Source organism: Vanacampus margaritifer, chromosome 17 (assembly GCF_051991255.1).
Source record: "Vanacampus margaritifer isolate UIUO_Vmar chromosome 17, RoL_Vmar_1.0, whole genome shotgun sequence".
NCBI lineage: Eukaryota > Metazoa > Chordata > Actinopteri > Syngnathiformes > Syngnathidae > Vanacampus > Vanacampus margaritifer.
In genome coordinates, this window is record NC_135448.1 from 20,340,269 (window position 1) to 20,359,241 (window position 18,973).

The 18,973-nt window shown below is 54.9% G+C and overlaps 3 protein-coding genes across 4 annotated transcripts in view; 1 reads left to right on the forward strand and 2 right to left on the reverse strand.

The window, feature by feature from the left end:
- LOC144037338 (autotaxin-like) overlaps window positions 1-8,841 on the reverse strand; it is a 10,497-nt gene extending 1,656 nt beyond the window's left edge. The window contains exons 1-25 of the mRNA XM_077548748.1: window positions 8,675-8,841; window positions 8,420-8,525; window positions 8,017-8,166; window positions 7,803-7,928; window positions 7,664-7,724; window positions 7,490-7,587; window positions 7,339-7,418; window positions 6,739-6,858; window positions 6,612-6,667; window positions 6,454-6,519; window positions 6,295-6,367; window positions 5,494-5,602; window positions 5,295-5,420; window positions 4,726-4,757; window positions 4,527-4,654; window positions 4,340-4,418; window positions 4,183-4,270; window positions 3,938-4,116; window positions 3,790-3,850; window positions 3,102-3,241; window positions 2,795-2,936; window positions 2,640-2,717; window positions 2,225-2,357; window positions 1,993-2,146; window positions 6-1,935 (exon numbers count right to left, since the gene is read on the reverse strand). Coding sequence (XP_077404874.1) covers window positions 1,765-1,935; window positions 1,993-2,146; window positions 2,225-2,357; window positions 2,640-2,717; window positions 2,795-2,936; window positions 3,102-3,241; window positions 3,790-3,850; window positions 3,938-4,116; window positions 4,183-4,270; window positions 4,340-4,418; window positions 4,527-4,654; window positions 4,726-4,757; window positions 5,295-5,420; window positions 5,494-5,602; window positions 6,295-6,367; window positions 6,454-6,519; window positions 6,612-6,667; window positions 6,739-6,858; window positions 7,339-7,418; window positions 7,490-7,587; window positions 7,664-7,724; window positions 7,803-7,928; window positions 8,017-8,166; window positions 8,420-8,525; window positions 8,675-8,692 — 2,574 coding nt within the window. The 5' untranslated portion in view covers window positions 8,693-8,841 and the 3' untranslated portion in view covers window positions 6-1,764. The remainder of the gene's footprint in view (window positions 1-5; window positions 1,936-1,992; window positions 2,147-2,224; window positions 2,358-2,639; window positions 2,718-2,794; window positions 2,937-3,101; window positions 3,242-3,789; window positions 3,851-3,937; window positions 4,117-4,182; window positions 4,271-4,339; window positions 4,419-4,526; window positions 4,655-4,725; window positions 4,758-5,294; window positions 5,421-5,493; window positions 5,603-6,294; window positions 6,368-6,453; window positions 6,520-6,611; window positions 6,668-6,738; window positions 6,859-7,338; window positions 7,419-7,489; window positions 7,588-7,663; window positions 7,725-7,802; window positions 7,929-8,016; window positions 8,167-8,419; window positions 8,526-8,674) is intronic.
- LOC144037341 (uncharacterized) overlaps window positions 1-11,687 on the forward strand; it is a 12,267-nt gene extending 580 nt beyond the window's left edge. The window contains exons 2-3 of one of the 2 annotated variants that reach the window (XM_077548754.1): window positions 112-274; window positions 10,755-11,687. In XM_077548754.1, coding sequence (XP_077404880.1) covers window positions 112-274; window positions 10,755-10,807 — 216 coding nt within the window. In that variant the 3' untranslated portion in view covers window positions 10,808-11,687. Of the gene's footprint in view, window positions 1-111; window positions 406-10,754 lie in introns of those variants that run through there. The other variant, XM_077548753.1, reaches the window with a different exon arrangement.
- Window positions 11,626-18,346, reverse strand: LOC144037339 (cell adhesion molecule CEACAM5-like). Its single transcript, XM_077548750.1, has 10 exons — window positions 18,199-18,346; window positions 17,747-18,079; window positions 16,671-16,831; window positions 16,459-16,585; window positions 15,882-16,160; window positions 14,263-14,550; window positions 13,869-14,123; window positions 13,644-13,761; window positions 13,283-13,322; window positions 11,626-12,782 (listed from the first exon to the last, which is right to left on the reverse strand). Exons 1-9 carry the CDS (start codon window positions 18,239-18,241, stop codon window positions 13,304-13,306), a joined length of 1,623 nt encoding a protein of 540 aa, XP_077404876.1. The 5' UTR covers window positions 18,242-18,346; the 3' UTR covers window positions 11,626-12,782; window positions 13,283-13,303.
- Between the last annotated feature and the right edge of the window lie 627 nt (window positions 18,347-18,973).

Sequence of the window (18,973 nt, forward strand, 5' to 3'; positions counted from 1 at the left end):
GTTACCCCAAAGGTAAACTTGAACTCATTCTGCTGGATCACTCCAAGCGGCCGACCTGCTTGACCGCCTGCTGCGCTGCTACTTAAGGCCTGATTGCCTCGTTGGACACAGCTGTGCGGGACCGGCACGACCAGCAGGACTAACCAGGCCATCGAGGCCTCGGGGACCAACAGGGCCATCGAGGCCTCGGGGACCAACAGGGCCATCGAGGCCTCGGGGACCAACAGGGCCATCGAGGCCTCGGCGACCAAGAGGGGACCATGCGGGCAATCAGGTACGCTCCTTTTTGGGCTGAATCTCATGAGTTTATTTGCAAGCTCCTCCCACAAGAGACTGTCGCTTCTGACCAAGGTTATAATAGCTAACCAAGAAGTACAAAACATTTTTGTTAGCAAGATAAAATAGAAACAAAAATGCTCTGAAGCAACACTAAAGAACTTTCCGTTGTGGTGGTTTGTGGCGGCCCTAAATGGACAAAAGCCTGACGGAAAACAAAAACAAAAAACAACACTTGTGGACCAGCTCATAGCGCCGAGAAAACTTGATGGAACTGCAAACTATTTCCAATTTCACACAGCTAACATTAGCATTGTCATTTGGATTTGAGCTTAGCTGGAAGATCAGTCGTTTGACTTTTTTTGATTTTATCTTGAATTCAACAAATACTCCATATATCAACAAGAAAATGTATGAGTACAACTGGAATAAAAATGAACTGAAATGAAGCATCTCCTGCAAAAACATGCATGCTCGCCATGGCGGGTGCGCTTCCATCCCTAATCCGTGCCCTTTTCATAATGAGGTTCAAGCAATGGGGAAAAAAAGTTTGCGCTTCCAAAGCAAAAACCGATCTTCAGGCAACATTTGGATTTTCTTGACCTTGACAAACGCATTTTCAAATGTTGAGCTCCCAATTTCAGACTTTGATGATGTAGCAGCCGTCAACAAGCGTCATCAACTCATTTCAGAATGAAAATGAACTCACGACAGAAAAGACGAGCCATTTGTTTTGTGTTCTTGTGTAAGGCGAGGCCCGACAAATTGGAAACCAGAAAATAGTTCATATCAAAGTCCTTTACTGGCGCTTGGTTATTTGCTTGAGTGTTAAATAAGATGCTGGAGCCGGACCAGGTTAGCTAAACGCAGCCCAAAACTTGGGAGCCACCCGGGCCCAAACCGAGAATGGCGGGCCAAGCAAACAGTTCATGCGTGGAAGCATAATGATGTGTGTGTGTGTGTGTGTGTGTCCACATTATATTCACTGTATTTAGCCACACCCACTTGGTCTTCAATCAGAAATGGTTGAGGTTTGTTTTCGTTTTGTTCCCGTGCTTATGTTGACGGAACACCCACAAAAAAATAGAATAATTCAAGGTCGCACTCAGTTTGGTCTCTCGGTCAGGTGCCGGCAAGTCGGGTGTCTGCAGGTTGCCGATCGGTTGTGCCGGGTGGTTGGATGTCAGTTGGTCAGTCGGGTGTCTGGTGGTTAGCCAGCTCGTCGTTTGGATGTTGGTCGGTCTGGCGTGACTTTTGTTCAGCTGTCAGCTGGTTGGGTGCCGGTAGCTTGGGTGTCACTGGCTCCGGTGCCCGCTGGTCGTGTGTTAGTGGGTCAGGTGACACCACAGTCAGGCGTCTCGCCATCAGGTGTCTGCTGCTTGGTTCTGTCTTGGGTCTGGTTGTCTGTCTTGAGCTGTTCGGGTGCCAGTAAGTTTGGTGTCAGCCGGTCCTGCATTTGTGGGTCGTCAGGTACCAGCCGCTCGCTTGTCAGTCGTCCGTCTCAAAGGTGTGCAGGTACGTCTTGAGGCTCAGGACATCGCTGTAGCTCTGGTTGTTGGCCCGGTAGAGGTCGAGCCCGGTGACTATCTCCACGTCGCGGACCCGGGCCGTGTGAAGCTGCAGCAGCTGTTCCACCCAAAGCTGCTCGTCGTCTTTGCTCTGCAGGCAGGAAGCAGGTCAGCACGCACGCACGCGTTAGCCGACGGCGGAACTCACCTTGCAGGTCTCACTGTTGTCCTCTCGGTGAGGAATCAGGAAGGAGAAGACGCTCAGATCGCCGTCGCACTCGTCCAGCGTTTGGTTGGCTTGGCGGCAGCTGGTCACCACAGTGAAGTAGTGGGTGGGCACGGGCGGCGTGCTGGCGGACCACCTGCATGCCACAGCCGTTAGGTGCCCGCTTCCCGTCCCTCACAGGAAGTGGGCCCTTACAAAAGTCGTACACACTCACTCGGCAATCTCCTCCAGGGTGTCTCGGCGGCCGTCGTAGTTGTAGTCAAAGACGGGTCCCGCCAGGACGTTGATGCCGTTGTTCTCTTGTGCGTAACGCCTAAGCAACACCCCCTGCAGGTAACGCCACACTCCTGCGGGCACAGGCAGACGCACGTCACATGACCAAAAGTGCTGAGTCACACCATCACACAAAGACGCAGTCAGACGCTCCCTGCCGGGGAGGACAGCGCCTCCTTTGTCTGGCTTGCAGAGACGTCGCGGTGCGGTCCCGCGCGCCCAGATTTGTCACAAAATTGTTCACTCAAACATTAGCATGTTTTCCAAAAACATCTCGTATATATTTGCGTGATGTATTTGGAGACAAATCCCTAACCGTGGCGGCGTGTGCGGGACAACGGCGTCGTGTGACTTACTGGTGAAGGCGGGAAACATGGGCGCCGTGTTGGTGATGAGCGACGCCTCGTATTTGGACTCGGGCGATGAGGCCAACTCTGTGGACAGGAAACAAGCTGACTCAGCACACGGGTCCCACCACAAAATGGCCGCCGCCCTCGCTGCACATGTTTACCAGGCGGGAAGAGGAAGCCGGAGCCAAGGAGGCGGTTCTGCTCGTAGGCACTGCAGCTGGCGCTGTGGGCGGCCGACACTCGCGGGTCCATCCGCAGGCACGGGCTGCCGGCGGAACCCTCCGGAAGAGGAGTCACATCCTCCTGGGGAAAAACAGCCTGGTCACGTTCACCCGAGGCCACACCCGCTTTTCGCCGTTAAGGCTATAAGGTTGTATGAGAGTTAGCAAGGTGGCACGTGGCAAAGGCGTTACCTGAGCCGCTCATCCTCTTTGCCATTTTACCTGCAGCCAAGCCAAGGCGGCGTACCTGCGGCGTCAGTGTGAAGGACGTCCACAGCGGCGTGGCCAGCTGCCGGCTGTACGCGCTGATGAAGTCGGAGTGATGCAGCAAAGCGTAACCAGCGTCAAACATTACGGCGGGCCGGCCGAACGGCAGCTGTGTCGCGTCTGTGGGACACATTAGGGCTGATGTTATTGGGCGGGGACGCAAGAGGGGAGGTCAGCTGGGACGTTAAGGGTGATGACGGGTGACGTTTCGGGTCATGGGATTACAGGCCAACTTTGGGGTGGCTCAAGCAGCAACGTCAAGGGTGAACTAAGTGGCGACTTGGACCGGAGGCAACATTCGGGGCGACCAACGGGTTCATGCTCGGTGTGACGCATTCGGGTCGACGGTTCAGGTTACATGTGGGCGGACATTTGGCTTGATTGGAGGTCTGGCGTTGGGGGTTATGAATGATGCAAGTGACGGTAGTGGCGACGTTAGCGGCCCAGTCGGGTTGTGAAGCGGGTGGCAAATCCAGGCCCAAAAAGTCAAAGCCCTGATAGAGTGTGGCGTTTGCCACAGGTGCTTGGACTCAACCGGCAGGTGAAGGAGCTCCCCGGGAGCCAGTCGAGTCAAAGTGGCTACAGTCAAATGTTGGCAGCGTTACTACTTTCTGGGCCTGGATTTGCCAATGGTGGCAGCATAAGCGCTGATGTCATCGGGGACGTACTGTAGTCGTAGAAGCCGTCTTGGGCGGGGCTGAAGGCCTCCACATTCTTCTCCACCTTGTTCTGCAATCAACCACAAAGATGAAAAAGGCGTTTTTGGGTGGAGGCACTCCCTCCTCCCCGGCGGATGTCATCACATCCCAGGCCGACCTCGTCATCGCAGCTGCAGCCGAGGTCAAAGGTGACAGCCGCTGCTTCTGCCGCATCCTGATCCTGTGCCGGCGGCGTCACTTCGTCCGGCATGACGGGCTGGTAGGGCGGCGACTTCAACATGGCGTTCAGGCTCCCGTGCGTCCCGTTGTTTGGCGCCGGCTTCAGGCCGAGAAGGTCTGTAATTGCAGGAAGGGGCGGAGTCACGTTAACGTGTGTGCACTTTTAGCACGCGCGTGACTTACCACACATGACGTTGTACAGCTCAATGTTGTCGAACTCCGGCACTTGAGTACGGAAGCGAAAGCTGGGCCCGTGTCCCATGAAGATGGTCTACAGGCGGAGCAGCAACTGGGTCAGGACCCGCATGGAAAAGCGCCGCCACAAATCAAGTCAACGCACCCTCATGCTGGTGATCTTGTTGTCGAAGCCGTGGTCACCAAAGAAACCGCAGCGCGTCCGCATCTTTTCTGGCATTTTCCTACCGACGTAACGTCAGTGGGTGAGGCGGAGGCGGCGCGGGACAAATGTGGCGCAGGTGGCATTTGTGTTTCCAAGGTTAGCAAGTGACACGTGACGTTGGCATTACCTGGCAACGTGCCACTTCCTCTCCATCAGCAGGTGCACGTCCTCAATGCGGCGGTTGTTGGCATAATGGAGTCTCTTGGGCAGGTGTTGCTTAAGGTACGGCGTGAAGTGCTGCGTCGCCATCTTGCACTGCAACCAACGTAAGGTTGACGCCACGGACACCACCCACAACTGCTCACAGGGGGGCGCTCTTTACTCACCGTCAGGTTGGCCACCACCTGCCGAGGGTCATCTGTGGGTCAACACAGCAACGCTGAGAACGGGTTGGGGGTCTTCAGGAAGTAGGAGGTGTAAAGGGTGCAGGAAGTAGAAGCTAAGCAAGCAGAACGTTCATGCGTAGCAGAAAGCACCAGCCAGGTGGATGCATCACAAGAAGAAGCCGAGAGTGGAAAAGGAACGCAACAGGAAATAGATGCGTCGAGTTGCACAACTCAAACTGAGGTAAGCAGGAAGTAGATGCTGAGCTGAGAAGATAGTAAATGTGTGGTGAGCAGACGTCAGAGGTGGAGAAAGTTAAAAACCCTGCCACAGATCAACGAGCCTGCCGGTTGAGTCCGAGCAGCGGCTGAGCAGCGGCTGAGCAGCGGGTGCCTAAAGCCAAGCTGGGGCAGGGTTCTTAACTGTCCGGGCCTGGATTCTCCACCTCTAGCAGGTAGTAGATGTGGAGCAGGAAACTCAAGCCGGGTACAACAGGAAGTAGAGCCATAATTGTAGGTAGAAGCAGAGAGGAACAGGAAGTGGACTTGTGAAGCGGGCCGGCGGGACTCACACGTGGGGGACTTGGCGTCTCGAGGCCGTATCCTGCCCAGCGAGCCCGGGATGAGCGTGATGTCGTCGATGTTGAGCGGGTAGCTGCTCAGGAACTCGGTGCGGTCGCAGTGCGCCTCCTCCATGCCTGCGGGGGGGTCACACCTTCATGGTCATCATCGTCCTCACCTGTGGCCTCCGCGGGGTGGGCGCCACCTCACCGTGGTCGCCCACGACGATGACGTTGACGCAGCGATGGAGGTTCATCTGCTTCAGGCCGTTCATCAGCTGACCGATCACGCCGTCGATCTGGCGCAGCGTGTTGTCCAGCTGTGCCGACACACGCGCGCGCGCGCGCGCCACGTTAGAAGACTTTCCCTTCCTTTTGGCCTTTAGATTGTTTGCTTCCATGGCAACCGCCTAATCACTAAATGGGGATTTTTCAATAGTAGACCTGCATAGTCCCGAAACAAATCCTTCTATTAGGACGTAAAGAAGGACTGAATGATTCCAGAATCCTGATCATTGGTCCTTCCTCATATATGGAAACGTTGATGCGGCGTTTTTTGGGGTGAATTCCAAATTAGAGCAAGTAAGTGCCGAGTGACTTCGTTTTTGTTGGCACTGTAGGGCAGACGCCTTTTGATGGCGTCGACTTGGGATGATCGGGACCTGAGCGTCCAGCCTGCAGTCCTATCGGATACATGACCGATTTATATCCGCATTGGACATCGGATTGGAAAAACTTGGAATTGAACCGTGGGGGAAAAAATCCGATACGTGTCACACAAGCAGAATGAACATGTGGACTAAGTGACGGAGATTGTTCCTCCACTAAAAATCCTGTTGTAGTGATTAAGGAGTAGAGAACGAGTCATCCCGACTCCCTGATTACCACAAAGGGATTTTTTTAGATTGTGGACCGTGTTGCCGTTTTCAATTTCATGTCGTGAAAATGTTTTGGGGAATCCTGGTTTTGGTCATTTCATCTGTTTTGGATGATGCTCCGCCCCCTGGCCCACCTCGCTGCTCAGCGGACCCCAGCGATGTCCGAAGGTGTCGGGCTGCTCCGAGTGCACGGCGTACACGTACGGCCTGTGCGCACGCCAACAACGAGCAACACAAGACAGCGTTAGAGTGCAGGTGAAGCCCGGCTGAAGTGCACTTTTTTTGTTTTGGACCTTTGCTGGTCAGGCAGCTTCAGCCACTGCAAGATGGTCAGAATGCGTCTCTCCAATTCGATGACCCTGAAACAAAATTGATGACTTCATCAGCTGAGCCGTCTCCACGGTAATGGCAACGACCAGTACCAGTGCAATTAGTAGGACTATCCAAGTACCAGGGCCAGAAGAAGGTTCCAGCTTTGACGCCTTGTTCCTTGGCCGTGATCCAGATCTGTGGACAAGACCAGTGCGTGACATCAAAGGGGAAGTGATGTCGGAGGCCCCGCCCCCATCAGCACTCACCGGCTGCCCGCCCCACCAGCGATGGTTCAGCTTCTCTCGGGACCGCAGGTTGAAGGTGGCGTTGAAAATGGGGTCGTGCATGGTGTTCCCCACGATCCCGTGGGATTCCGGGTAGAGGCCCTGCCCAGGTGAGGCAATGGGATGTCACATACAGGCAGTCCTGGAACTGAGACCTTGCGAGCTTGGCCACTGCTGAGCCCTGGTGACCCCTGGCATGCTCCTGAGGTCCTGACATGTCGTCACCCACCATGAGTTGCGGGGGACGTAACAGCGGGGACGTCACGAGGCGCTACACGGCAGATGCCAGCATGTTGGCACACTGTGTGGCACGTGCCCGGGTCCCTACACGCCGCCCCCAACCTTGTCAGAACCTTGGGCGCATGGCCCCAAGCCGACTCTGGCAGATCTTAGCACAGTCCTGACACCCCCCTTGTCAGGACCTATACGCCGCGAAGATCGAGCGGTCTCTGGCAGACCCTAGTGTGCTGCCAAGGATCTGACAAGCCGCCACCGTTTCGGGCCCTCTAGTGCACAGCCACTGGTGGCCCCTGGTGGGCGCCGGTGTTGACTCAGTACACATTAACAGGTCACATGACTTACCGTGGCCAACGTGTACAAGTTTGGGAATGTCTTGGTCGGGTAGACAGGCCGCATGTATGGAGCAGTAGTTCCACACGATCCTGGTAGAAAAAGCCATTAGCTTGAGCACGGGGGCAGTGGGGGTGGGGTGGGGCGGTTGTGGCCGACCTACTGAGTTTCTGGATGTTGGGCATGACGGCCACGCCTTTCTTCAGGTAGGATGCCCGGAATCCGTCCACAGACAGCATGATGAGCGGCGGACGGACAAAACTGAAAGGTGCAAAAACGATGCAAATATTTGCACTTCCTGTTTTTCTTCCTTCACCGCACTTGAGCGCCGACTCACCCGGCAGGACACTCAGCGCTGACGATCTCCTCGCAGTCTCCTTGCAGCCATGAAGCCTCGCCTGGACAATAACAGCAACACAGTAGACATGTACGGCGGCAGGAAGTGAAGTCAAGTAGAGCAGTAAGATTAGCGCTACCTTTGCAGACCGCCTTGTAGTTGGAACAGCAGTCTCCGTGCTCCAGGCAGTCGTCGGTGCAGTGACACGCGTGCTCGTCTTTCCTCTCCTCGCCGCAACGGTCCGGACGGCATTCGAAGCGCCCCGCTAGTGACACGAAGCGCACGCGGGATCAACGCGACCTCAGAGAGTGCGAGTGGGACTTGCGAGTGTCGCAGTCTGTATCAGTACTGACCCGTTTTCAGGCAGTGCTGGTCAAAGTCGGCGCAGCAGCTGTAGTAGGTTTTACACAAGTTGTCACAACGACATCCCGGAGGCTCGGCTTCGTCGAGCTCGAAGCAGCGACCCTTGCACGAGCCCGACGAGCTCACCCACTCCGACACCACTGCGGGGACATTATGAGACACAGGAGACAACGGTGAGGCACAGCAAACCAGGAACACAAGGGACAGGAGACGGTGGACCCAGTAGATCCCAGTGACACATGGAACCAGACACGAGTGACCCAAGCGAGACCAGGGACACGTGGACCCGAACGCAGGACACAAGCCACGGGGGACGGATGGAAGCAGACACAAGAGACGGCAGGTCACCGGGGGTAGACGCAAGGGGAGCTGGTCATCTGTGCTGGATCTCACCTTTGGTGGGCGCGAGCGGGGCGTCTCCGCCCTCGGCGGGTCGGCTGGCCTGAAAGACGTACGCCGCGATGATGTCACAGCGCCAGCCGCTCAACGCCAGCAGCAGCTGCGCACACAAGACAGCAAGTGGCTGTCACGTCATCGAAAGATACTTTGCCGTCTTTGTTGACGCGCTGAAGCGCTTCGTTGTCTTCAGCGGCGCCATCGTGCGGATGACTGGCACAAAAAGGAGCGGAAGACCAAAGCCGCGCTTACCAGATAGTTGATGAGCATGTCGGTCAAGCAGACAAGCAAAGTGAAAAGCCAGAAGTGTCCAACGTCCGCCAGGAGAACTCGCTGCGCCTGAGCAGATCGATGAGCGTCCGCTCGTCCGCTCGCTCGCTCTCTGCTTCTCTCTCTCTGTCTGTCGGGCTCTCTCGTCCTCCTGCCCCCGCTGCGCGCCCCCGTTCCCCCGCAACTCTGTCATTGTTTGTTTTGTCCAGCCAATGAGCACGAGGGGGGGGGGGGGTATGTGTGTTACTGTGTGTTACTGTGTGTGTGTGCCTGTCCGTGTGTGAAGGCAGTGCAAGAGGGGGGGGGGGGGGTTCAACACTTTCTGATGGGCAAGATCCACCTGACGCATATGACCTCTGACCTCTTTCTTTCTCGTATGCCCGTCAGCGTTCGCGTTGGAGGCGGAGACTAAACATCATCAAATGCTGCGGCAACTCAGTGTGTGTGTGTTTGTGTGTGTCCATTTGTCCTTGTGGGGCCTTTTGCTGGGCCCCACAAGTTTAGATCTCTTTTTGAGGTTCGAGACTTGGTTTGAGACTTTAGGTTTGAATTGGGTTAGGGTTGAGGTTAGGGTAAGGGGTAAGGAATGGGGGTAGGCAATCATTTTTCATGCTTGGGGTTAAGGGGAGGGGCTAGGAAATGCATCACGTCAATGAGATGTCCCCACAAAGATAGCACCGTGAGGATCTGTGTGTGTGTGTGTCAAGCACACTATCAAGTTGACAACACGTGAGTGACACGGTTCCGGAAGGTTGCGTTTCTTCACTCTCAGCTCCTTCAACATTCTCCTCGTTTTACCTGGACCACACGCGCGCACGCACACACCCGCCCGGGGGCCGGATTATCTTCTTAAAGCAGCAGAGGCTGTGATTGGCCCAAGTGGCGGCCCTCACCTGAGGCCCGGCTTAGTGCAGGAAGTTGGATGCCGAGGCGCACCTGGCCTGTCGGAGAGGCCCCCGCTGGGCCCGCCCCTCATTGGCCGCCTTGATCCCATTTCGTGATCCCACTTCTTGATCCCACTTCCTCCCGCTCGCTCGCTCGCTCTTCATGTGGTCTCGTTTAATCTTCAACATCTTCCTGTTTTGCCACATTCAATTCTTGCCATTTCTAGTTCCTGAAATGGGCACAAGACGGACGTCCGATTCCGGTATCGGCCAACAAGGCGAGTACCGATGCCTGCAAATGAGGCTTATTTTGTTGTTTGTTTTTGGAAGCGAGAGAAGTAGGTCAACTTTTGCTGAAGTTCACCTTCCTGAGCGTTTTAAAAAGGCACATTGAGCTCGCTGTGCGCTCTGTCGTGGAAAATGCAATTGCACAAGCACAACAGTAGGTGGCAGTGGTGTGCAGATTGTCAGACGGCGTGCGAGGAAATTGTGAGACCTTCTGCAGAGGTTTACTTACAAAATGGATCCTATTTGCAGTGGCGGCAAAAAGAACATTTGCGTCTTCCGGTGTGGGCGTCACAAAAATGCATTTGAGACGCGCTCATGTGAAATCGTACGTGCTTATTGAATGCTTCATGACATCTTTTCAAATTGTTTTGAAAATCGACATCATGTTGTGGCTTTCAACAATATTCAATGATTTGTGGTGAACTCTTGGTATGATGTTGTATTGCAATGTTGAGAATTGTTTTGGAGGTTTGCAAAGGTTCGCCCGTCGCGATCCCGGCGAGCGCCTTCGCCTTCCCGAATGGCAAAATGGGAGATGACACAAAAAGTCCGCTTGTGTTGCTTGCACACAAACACAAAGTGTGTTTGACGTTCCTGTCGTGTACTTTGGACAGTTAATATTTGCCCCACCGTGCTTCAACACCACTTCTGCACACACACACACGCACACACACGCGCTATGTTGCAATCGCCACATTGCTAAGCAGCGGGAATGGAAAGAAAAGTTCGTATAAATCAAAGAAAAATGGACTTTCTCTCCACCATGGTTACCTTTTATTTTGGACCTTCCAAAAGCGGAAGTTGAGGAGTTTCAGCACAATGCTGCACCCTATCGGTCAACACGAGTCATTGCACCTTAATAGGCATGTCCTTATTTGGTTTGCCAACAGGGGGCACAAGTGGGACGGAGAAATGGATCCAAGGAAAGACATGGTTGCCATGATGACGTCACCCGTGCTGAAGTGGCCACGCCCACTCCAACAATATGGCTCACGCTCTACGTCAAAGTTGGTCTCTTTTTATTCAGCCCGCGAGGAGCAGCCAAGTCAACTTCCGCTTGTGTGTGTTCACATTTAGCTGGACTGCGCTTTGTCGAGAGGCCGAAATTCTCAGCATTTGGACACTTTTAACTTGTTTCGAAACTAGTCTGTCTCAATTATTTTTTTCGGAAGTTTTATGTTGTTGCGGGGGAAAAAATAGGATCAATTGGCACTAAAACAATTGGAGTGGCCTCTGCACTTAAAATGTGCAATGGCAATTTATTATAGTACAGCACAAAAAAATCGGATTTTAAACTCAACAACAACAACAAAAACAAAAATCATAATATCCACTTGGCAAACACAATTTGTTTTGCATTCCCGTAAGCTGTCAGCGAGCGCATTTCTCCTGCTGGCCACGAGATGGCGACAGTGCGGCGTCCCAAGACATGATGCTGTTCGCACCTTTGACACGCAAACTGCCTCAACGATCCCTTGGAGGAATTGGAGTGGGAAGTCGAACCTGTTTACCTGTAGGAGGACACGTGCTGACATGCCGTGCTGGAATGTGCGTGCGTGCGATTACACTAATAGTGCGCGCGCACACACACACACATTCCAGGCTGATTGTGCGGCGTGTTGGGACGCAAACATTTCAGCACTTCACTCTGACTCACACACAAGAATGCACACACACACACACGTTGTCCCACGTTGTGATTGGCTGCTTTTTTTCTTTTCTTTTTTGATTGGCTGCTTCAAGCACAAACGCGCACTCGGATTGGTGGCTTGGCTTTTATTCTTTTTCCCCCCCACACAAGTTGACAAAAGAAAAACACAAACGACATTTTGCGTGTTGAAAGCTGGTTTAAAAAACAAAAGGAAGAAGAAAGTAGAAGGCCAAAAATGTTGTTTGCTCGCTCGCCGCTCGTCACAGCTTGCGAGCGAACGCCTCGATTGACAGCTGATGCAAAACACGGCACGCTAATGAGCTCGCGAGGGTGCGAGTGACCCGCGATGACCCTCAGCTCCACTTTACGCAGAATAAATACTTCAGTGCGCACACGCACACGCAACAAACGGACAAAAACATCGTAAAAGCTCATTTACCGCCAAAAGTCACAGTTGGGCCCCGCCCACCTCGGCTGGTCCAGACTCGTCCTCACATTCCCGGAAGGCGGCGCTGAGTGCGCGCGCGTGCGCGTTTGACGTGCAGGCAAAAGGCGAATTTTGTCCAAATTGTTGCGGATTTGAAAACGACGCCGGCTGGAGGTCGTCCCGCTCGGAACACAATTTGCTTCCTTATTTTCAAGGCAACTTTTGTTTTTGTCTCCTGCATGTGATTTCAAAACAGGAAGTGCTTGCACGGGTGGCGGCCATCTTGCGTTCCCACTTGCTAAGCAGGCTGAGCTTGAATTGATCAATTTGTCGTTTCTGTCTCCGGGACCAAAATCAGTCATCGTGTGTGCATCTATGCGCACACACGCACGTGTGTGTGTATTAGCGTGTGCTTCTTCCGCACAATCCAGCAGAAATAAGCACGCGGAGACGAACAAAGATGGCGCCTTGTGTGTGAAGTCATACGGAAAGAATTTCTTGGATGGAAAATTACAAACAATGTCAATTTGCGTCCTGACGTTGTGTGTGTGTGCGTGTTTGTGTGTGTGTGTGTGTGTGTGCGTGGTCAGCCTGGGAGTTGCTGCCATTTGAGCTGTTGTGGGTGTGAGCAAATCAGCGGGGTGGGCGGGGCCTTCACAAGGCGGTCAGGCAGGCGTGTTGAAGGCAACAAAGAGACGAGTGGCGACAAATGAGGATGGGAGGAGATTCCAAGCGCCAAACAAGGCGTCCGACGGGTGGCGAGCGCCATCAGCCAGCGCCGCGTCCCGCGTGGCGACGTCACGGGAAAGCCACGAGGTCCGATCTTGGGACAGGAATCTCCTGCGCGCACACACGCGTCATGACATGGATTGCTTTAGGATGTCAATTGCGCGCGCGCGCGTGTGGGCGGGCGACTTTATATCACATCATGGGGACCATTTTCTGGGTTTTTACTATCATTGTGGGGACATTTGGGTGGTCCCCACGAGAGTCCAAACCTCTTTTCGGGGGTCAAAACTTGGTTTTTGAGTTTAGGTTTGAATTGGGTTGTTGGAAATGCATGACGTCAATCACATGTCCCCACTAGACACGTAAAACCAGCGTGTGTGTGTGTGTGTGTGTTCAGCTCGCGGGTCTGAAGCGGTCCATCGGGGACCAGCAAGTGTTGTTGCTAGTTTTGTCCACGGTGGACGCTATGACCACCTCGTGGGTGACGTGCAACACGCACGAGGCCAGCTCCACGCACACACGCACACACCTAACGGAATGGTAACCGTGGCAACCAAACCGTCGTTGCTAACCAAATGACATGAATGCACGCGCGTGTACGAAGGACTTACCAGCCGTGTGCACGACGCTCGCTAGTACGGTGACTCCACCCTAAGCACACACACGGGAAAAAGTTGAGCAAGACATGAAATGAGCAGATGTGTACTTTGTGTGTGCGCGCGCAACAAGGTGCGGACGTGCACTTCCTGTAAGGAATGCTGTGGAGCAGCTTGTGACGATTGTGGCGAGAGAAGTTGGAGCAAACGTACAACAACAAGCACGCCACGGGACGTCACATGACACACATTTGGTCCTCGCAAATTCCCAACAGACGTCGATGGCGACTCGTTGACATGTCTTTAATTGGACGCGATAGGAATGTGGTGCGAAATGCGCACGTGCGTGCGTGCGTGCGCGCGTGCGTGTACTTACGGCACTTTCTGTCTGCAGTACATGACCAGAGCGATGGCGACGCCCAAAGCGGCCAGGATGCCGATGACGATTCCGGCGATGGCGCCGTCCGACAGCCCTTCATCCAGCGCGCCCTCCTCTGCGCGGGAACAGCCAATCAGCAAAGACGCTACGGTGGATTCCGGCACACGCAAGCGCACCAACGGACCTGGGCGGCGAACGGCGGTAAGGCCGGCGCCCTCTCACCTTTGACGGCCAGGTTGTGCGTGTAGGCGGCGTTCTTGCCGGTGACCGCGTTGCGCGCCTGGCACATGTACGCGCCCGTGTTCTTGTAGACGACCTCCGCGATGGCGTACGTGGCCGTCTTGACGTCGGTCAGCGTGCCGTTGAACTTCCACGTGAAGTTGGCGGGCGGCACGGAGGCGGCCGAGCAGCGGAGGCTGACGGCGTTGCCCACCTCCACCGCGTTCTCGCCGCTCACCGTCACCGCCTCGGGACCGACTGCAGAAAGAAAAGTCATGCCATCATTTTGGGGCTCGGGGCGTGGGGGGCGGGACCTCTTTCCCAAGCCCCGCCCATGATCCAAACGGCATCTCAACTCACTCCACATTTTTTAGCAAAGGAATCCTTTTCCACTCACAGTTGACGAGCATGCGGTATTGCGCCGTCTGCGCGCTGACGGCGTTGGCGAGGCGGCACTCGTAGAGGCCGTTGTCGTCCTTGTGCAGCGGCGCCAGGCTGATCCAGGATCCGTCGGGCGCCGTGGTCACGCGCCCGCCGTCCGCCGCCAGGGGCCGGCCGTCTTTGAGCCACGTGCGGCTGGTGACGACGCCCGCCGCCGCCCGGCAGCTGAGGTTGGCCGAGCCCTCGCCGGCCAGGAGGACGGCGCCCTCTGCCGGCGTGCTCATTTGCACGCCCGCCACCGCCTCTGGCAACGCCACAAACGTGCCACAACGTTGACATGCCAGCGAGCACGCCGCACAAACACGCAACAACTTCGGACGCTGCAAAAGACGAGCGGCGGGAGGGAAAACGTCTGCCTGGATCGTTTCGGAGCCGATCGCGTTTCAACGCGTTGCCGAGCGCAGATTTCGTCATTCAATGCGTTTGCTTTATTGCCACGAGATTGTAGATCGTTACCGAAGGCCTTCGAACCGAGACTGAACACGAGCAGTTAATCGTAAAAGGTCATTGAAAAGAGGTTTGAAGTTTGTTGGAAATCGTCGCCCGTCGCTTTGATGAGTTTGTAAGAAATTCTCTCATCCGAGGAATGCGCACAAAATCAGCGCAGCGAAGAGCGACTATTTGCGTTTTCAATGATTTCAATAAATCGTCATGAAAATAAAGAAAATGCATCGCGTGAGAAGCGTTTGTGGTCATTGCTAGCACGCTAATGCTAACCGCCGTTAGCATAGGCTAATGTTGTTCTATATATACGTGTAGCGCCGCAAAGCATGCTGGGAAAACATGCGTCCTATCCTTCTAGCGACGCGACAGGTCGGGTAAAGCTTCTCGGGTTTCATGACGACGTCCGGCGTTCGCGTCCTGAGAAGTCGACGCCGATCGAGTCTTTATTGATCCCAAGCAAGCTTTTTGGGACGTAAAACGGATCTGGGGATGGCAACGCTTGGAAATGGCTCCGTTCATGTTTGAAAGCCGAGCGTATTCCATGCTAGCATATAGCAAGCGGCTAGCCGAGCCCCGCCCTCTCGTCCTCCATACTATTATGCTACTATCAAATGAAATGCGGAATTGTGAGTCTTTCGAAAATCCGGATCCGCTGTTTTGCCACCTGCGGAGTCGAGGTGCTTATCGTGCGCGAGGACAAAAGCAAAGAAAAACGACACCTTTTCCTACTGCAAACTTCACTGAACCCAAAACCGAGAGCACAAAACCGAACCCGACCGTGGATTTTGTGAACCCTTGCACTCCTAATATATATATATAGAGAGAGAGAGAGAGAGAGAGAGATATCAGTGCAGTAGTGAGAGTGTGACGCTGTTGTTTGGTAGGAACGAAGATTGTGAGCGCGCGTGTATTGAAACACACACAAAGAAAAGAGTCAAACTCTTCAGGGCAGAATCGAAGACCCCCAACCGCCCCCACGCACACACAATACACACAATACACACAAACAGTAGCACTTGTTGAGCAGGTTTCCACAAGCAGGAAAGATGAGGAGGGAGGGGCCACTTAGCAAGTGTGTGTGTGTGTGTGTGTGTGTGTGTGTGTGTGTGTGCGCCATGCGTGCAGACTCACCCATGACGGCGAAGGAGGCGGCGCGTGAGGCGACGACCCGCTCGGTCTTGGCGTTCCTCGCTCTGCACGTGTACTGGCTCATGTGCTGCAACAGGGGGCGCCGCTGCACGGCCTGCAGCGGCAGAACCGGCCCGCTGGCGTCCATCAGGGTCTGGTTCTGGTACCAGGTGAAGGTGGCGGGCGGGCTGGAGCGCGTGCTGCACGTCAGGTTGAAATCGGAGCCGGCGCGCACCCACACCGGCGGCTTTGACGGCGTGATGGTCACCTCGTCCGGACCGTCTGGACACCGCAGGGCAGGAAGTCAGCTTACGACGGGCGTGAGGTCACCAGGTCAGGTTACGAGCGGCGTGACGTCACCGGGTCACGTGACGCGTGAGACAAGCAGGCTCAACAAAGCGTGATTGTGTGAAGACGCGCGTGTGCGCCGAGTGTGCACGTGGGCGCAACGCCAACTCAAACATGACCACCGAATGTACACACACGTTCGCAAACACGCACACGCCCAGAAATGTGCACAGCATAGTTTAGCGGGCGGGCGCTAACGTAGCCGCCCACTTGTGGCGGCGGCAGCACTCACAGTGGACAGGCAAGCTGAAGGGGGCGCTCTTCTCCGTCTCCAGCTTGTTGGCGACGCTGCAGACCACGGGCGGCGTCAGGTCGTCGCGCAGGACGCCGGCGACGGTCAGATTACTGCTCGCCTCGCCCTGACGGGAAAACAGCAGCGGGGGTTGAGGCGCGGCGGCGCGGCGGCACGGCGGCGCGGATGCTGAGCGGGCCGCGACCTCTGACCTCCACGATGGACAGGCGGCGGTCGGGGACGACGGGCGCGGTGCCTTTGAGCCACGTGAACTTGAGGAAGGAGCCTTCGGCGGCGCAGGTCAGGACCAGCGTGCTGTTGTGCTCCAGCGCCTCCGCCATGTTGGCGCTCACCGTCACGCTGGACACGGGTTCTGCAACAGGAAGTCCACAACCATTGATTTCCGCGCAAACGTTTGGAAGGTCACAAATGGACCCGACGCGGTCCGTGCTGATTACGGCGATGTGTTCAATGTGGCCGTCGACCTTTTCCGACAATCCGACGGCCCATAAAAGATGGATTTGAGATCCGTGTTAACGTCAGGTTGAGATGATGTCATCCCCGTGTGACGTGGGAATGGAGGGAAAAGGTTGGGCGCAAGGCCACGCCCCCTCCCCCCAGCCCCACTCGGTGTGAGGAGAGGGGCCGCACCCTTGGCGGCGGAATGTTCCCTGAATGGAAGCCACGCTGCAGCAAAAGCTAGCGCACAGATACCTCCGCCAAGGAAAGCAGCTGGCCGGGAGGAAAATGGATTTGGAATCTGTTGCGCTGGATTGAAACGATTGAATCCAGTTTGGCTTTCGCACGTCACTATTTTTTGGCTCAAACCTTTTGTTGATTTGGGGCCGGGAAAAATGTGTCACGGCCAAATGCATTTTTTATTGCGATCGTTTTGAATCTCTTCTTCATTCATTGCCAAGATTTGTCGTTGTTTTTGTGTCTTGCAAATGAATGGAAGATGCTCGGAAAAAAGCAACATTCCAAAGGCTTCCTTTTGTTCTGTCCAACTTTGCAGCGTGGAATCGATCCCATTCACGTCACGTGACACTTTTTACCCTTGCGTAACTTTACTCGAGTTGTCATCATGCAAAATCTCGCCTTGCATCATGCAAAGAAATTGGCTTGCTTTTGTTTTTGGACTCTTCGGGGCCACTTCGAGGAAAAGAACGATTTTCATTTGCACCGACGTTGCGCAACTTGTCGTGGAAGTCCAACAAGCTGACGTCACGGTCGTTCGCCCGGAAGTGGCCCGGAAAGTCTCCCGCGGTCTGTGATGCGCCGGACTCACCGAGCACGCGCAGGCCGATCTCGGCGGTTTGGGTCTCGCCGCTCTCGCTGACGACGGTCAGGCTGAAGTCGCCGCTGTCGTCCGTCGTGAGCGCGCTCAGCCGGAGCGCGCCGCTGTCGGCGTCCACGGACGCGCGCCCCTGGTAGGGCTCGTTCAACTTGAGTACGGCGCGGCTCAAGGTGGCGACGTGTCTCTGCTCGCTGCCGTCATTGAAGGACCAGATGATGAACATGTATTCGGGGGTCTTCAAGAGGGTCGTCAGGGTCACGTTCTTCCCCACCACGGCGTCCAGGGGGCCCGGCGGCAGAATGTCGCCCTCCGCGCGACGCCATCCTGCGGGGGGGGAGGGGGAGGGGGAGGGGAATCCTGCGGGTCAGTCGGACCGAACCGGACGTGGCGTCGTCGCTCACCTGCACGCGCCACCGGAAGTGAGTGAGCGAGCGAGCGCTTACCCGACAAGGCGAGCAGGAGCGCGAGGATGGTGGTCGCCGTCATGGTCGTCGTGGAGCTGAGAAGAAAATGCACTACCAGGTCGTCCTTTCTCGGCGGACACACCCAGGCAGGCAGGTGAGGCCGCGCGTGCGCACTGCGCGCAGGAGGCGGGGCCTCGCGCCAGCCAAGTCAGGTGACTCATTCACAAATTCTTGCACGCTGCAAACGTTTCAGGCCCAAAAAAACATGCACACGAAAGGAAAGGAAGGCAACTCGACTTTCACCTCACAAAAAAAACCGAGACTTTTCTTCGAAGAGGCGTTTGCTACATGATGTAGGTCACCAAGTTGACCGCTAGGTGTCACCATAATGTCCAATAGCAAATGCTGATTAATTCGCTTGTTTGTTGATCGCTTTCAAAGGTTCCGTAGATCCATTTTCATGCTCGTCCTCGCGTGGCTCGCGACTGCATTGAAAGGGAGGGAAAACATTTGGGGAAATGAAATACGTCCAAGCGTCCTCGGCGGCTTCCAGTTGGACTTGATGTGACGTCAAGCAAGTGGAGATTCGCAAGCAGGCCGCGCGCGTCTGCGCTGGAAATCGACGTTTATTCGCACGCTCCCCTCTTGACAAAATGAGACTGACAATTGATGTCAAAAATGCATTCCATGTTATTAGAAGGCAGTTTGAACATTAACCTTGTGTTAAAAAAAGATTCACAAAACATTATACTTCAATAGCATTCTTTTCAAATTTATTGGACATTAGTTGGGGGGGGGGTGTAGCCAAATAAAT

Excerpts from the sequence above, each read along its gene's own strand:
- LOC144037339 (XM_077548750.1), bottom strand. The coding sequence starts at position 18,241 with ATGACGGCGACCACCATCCTCGCGCTCCTGCTCGCCTTGTCGG. Across the intron at positions 16,832-17,746 it reads GATCGGCCTGCGCGTGCTCG|AACCCGTGTCCAGCGTGACG; the intron begins GTGAGTCCGGCG and ends TTCCTGTTGCAG. Across the intron at positions 14,551-15,881 it reads CGCCTCCTTCGCCGTCATGG|AGGCGGTGGCGGGCGTGCAA; the intron begins GTGAGTCTGCAC and ends TGGCGTTGCCAG.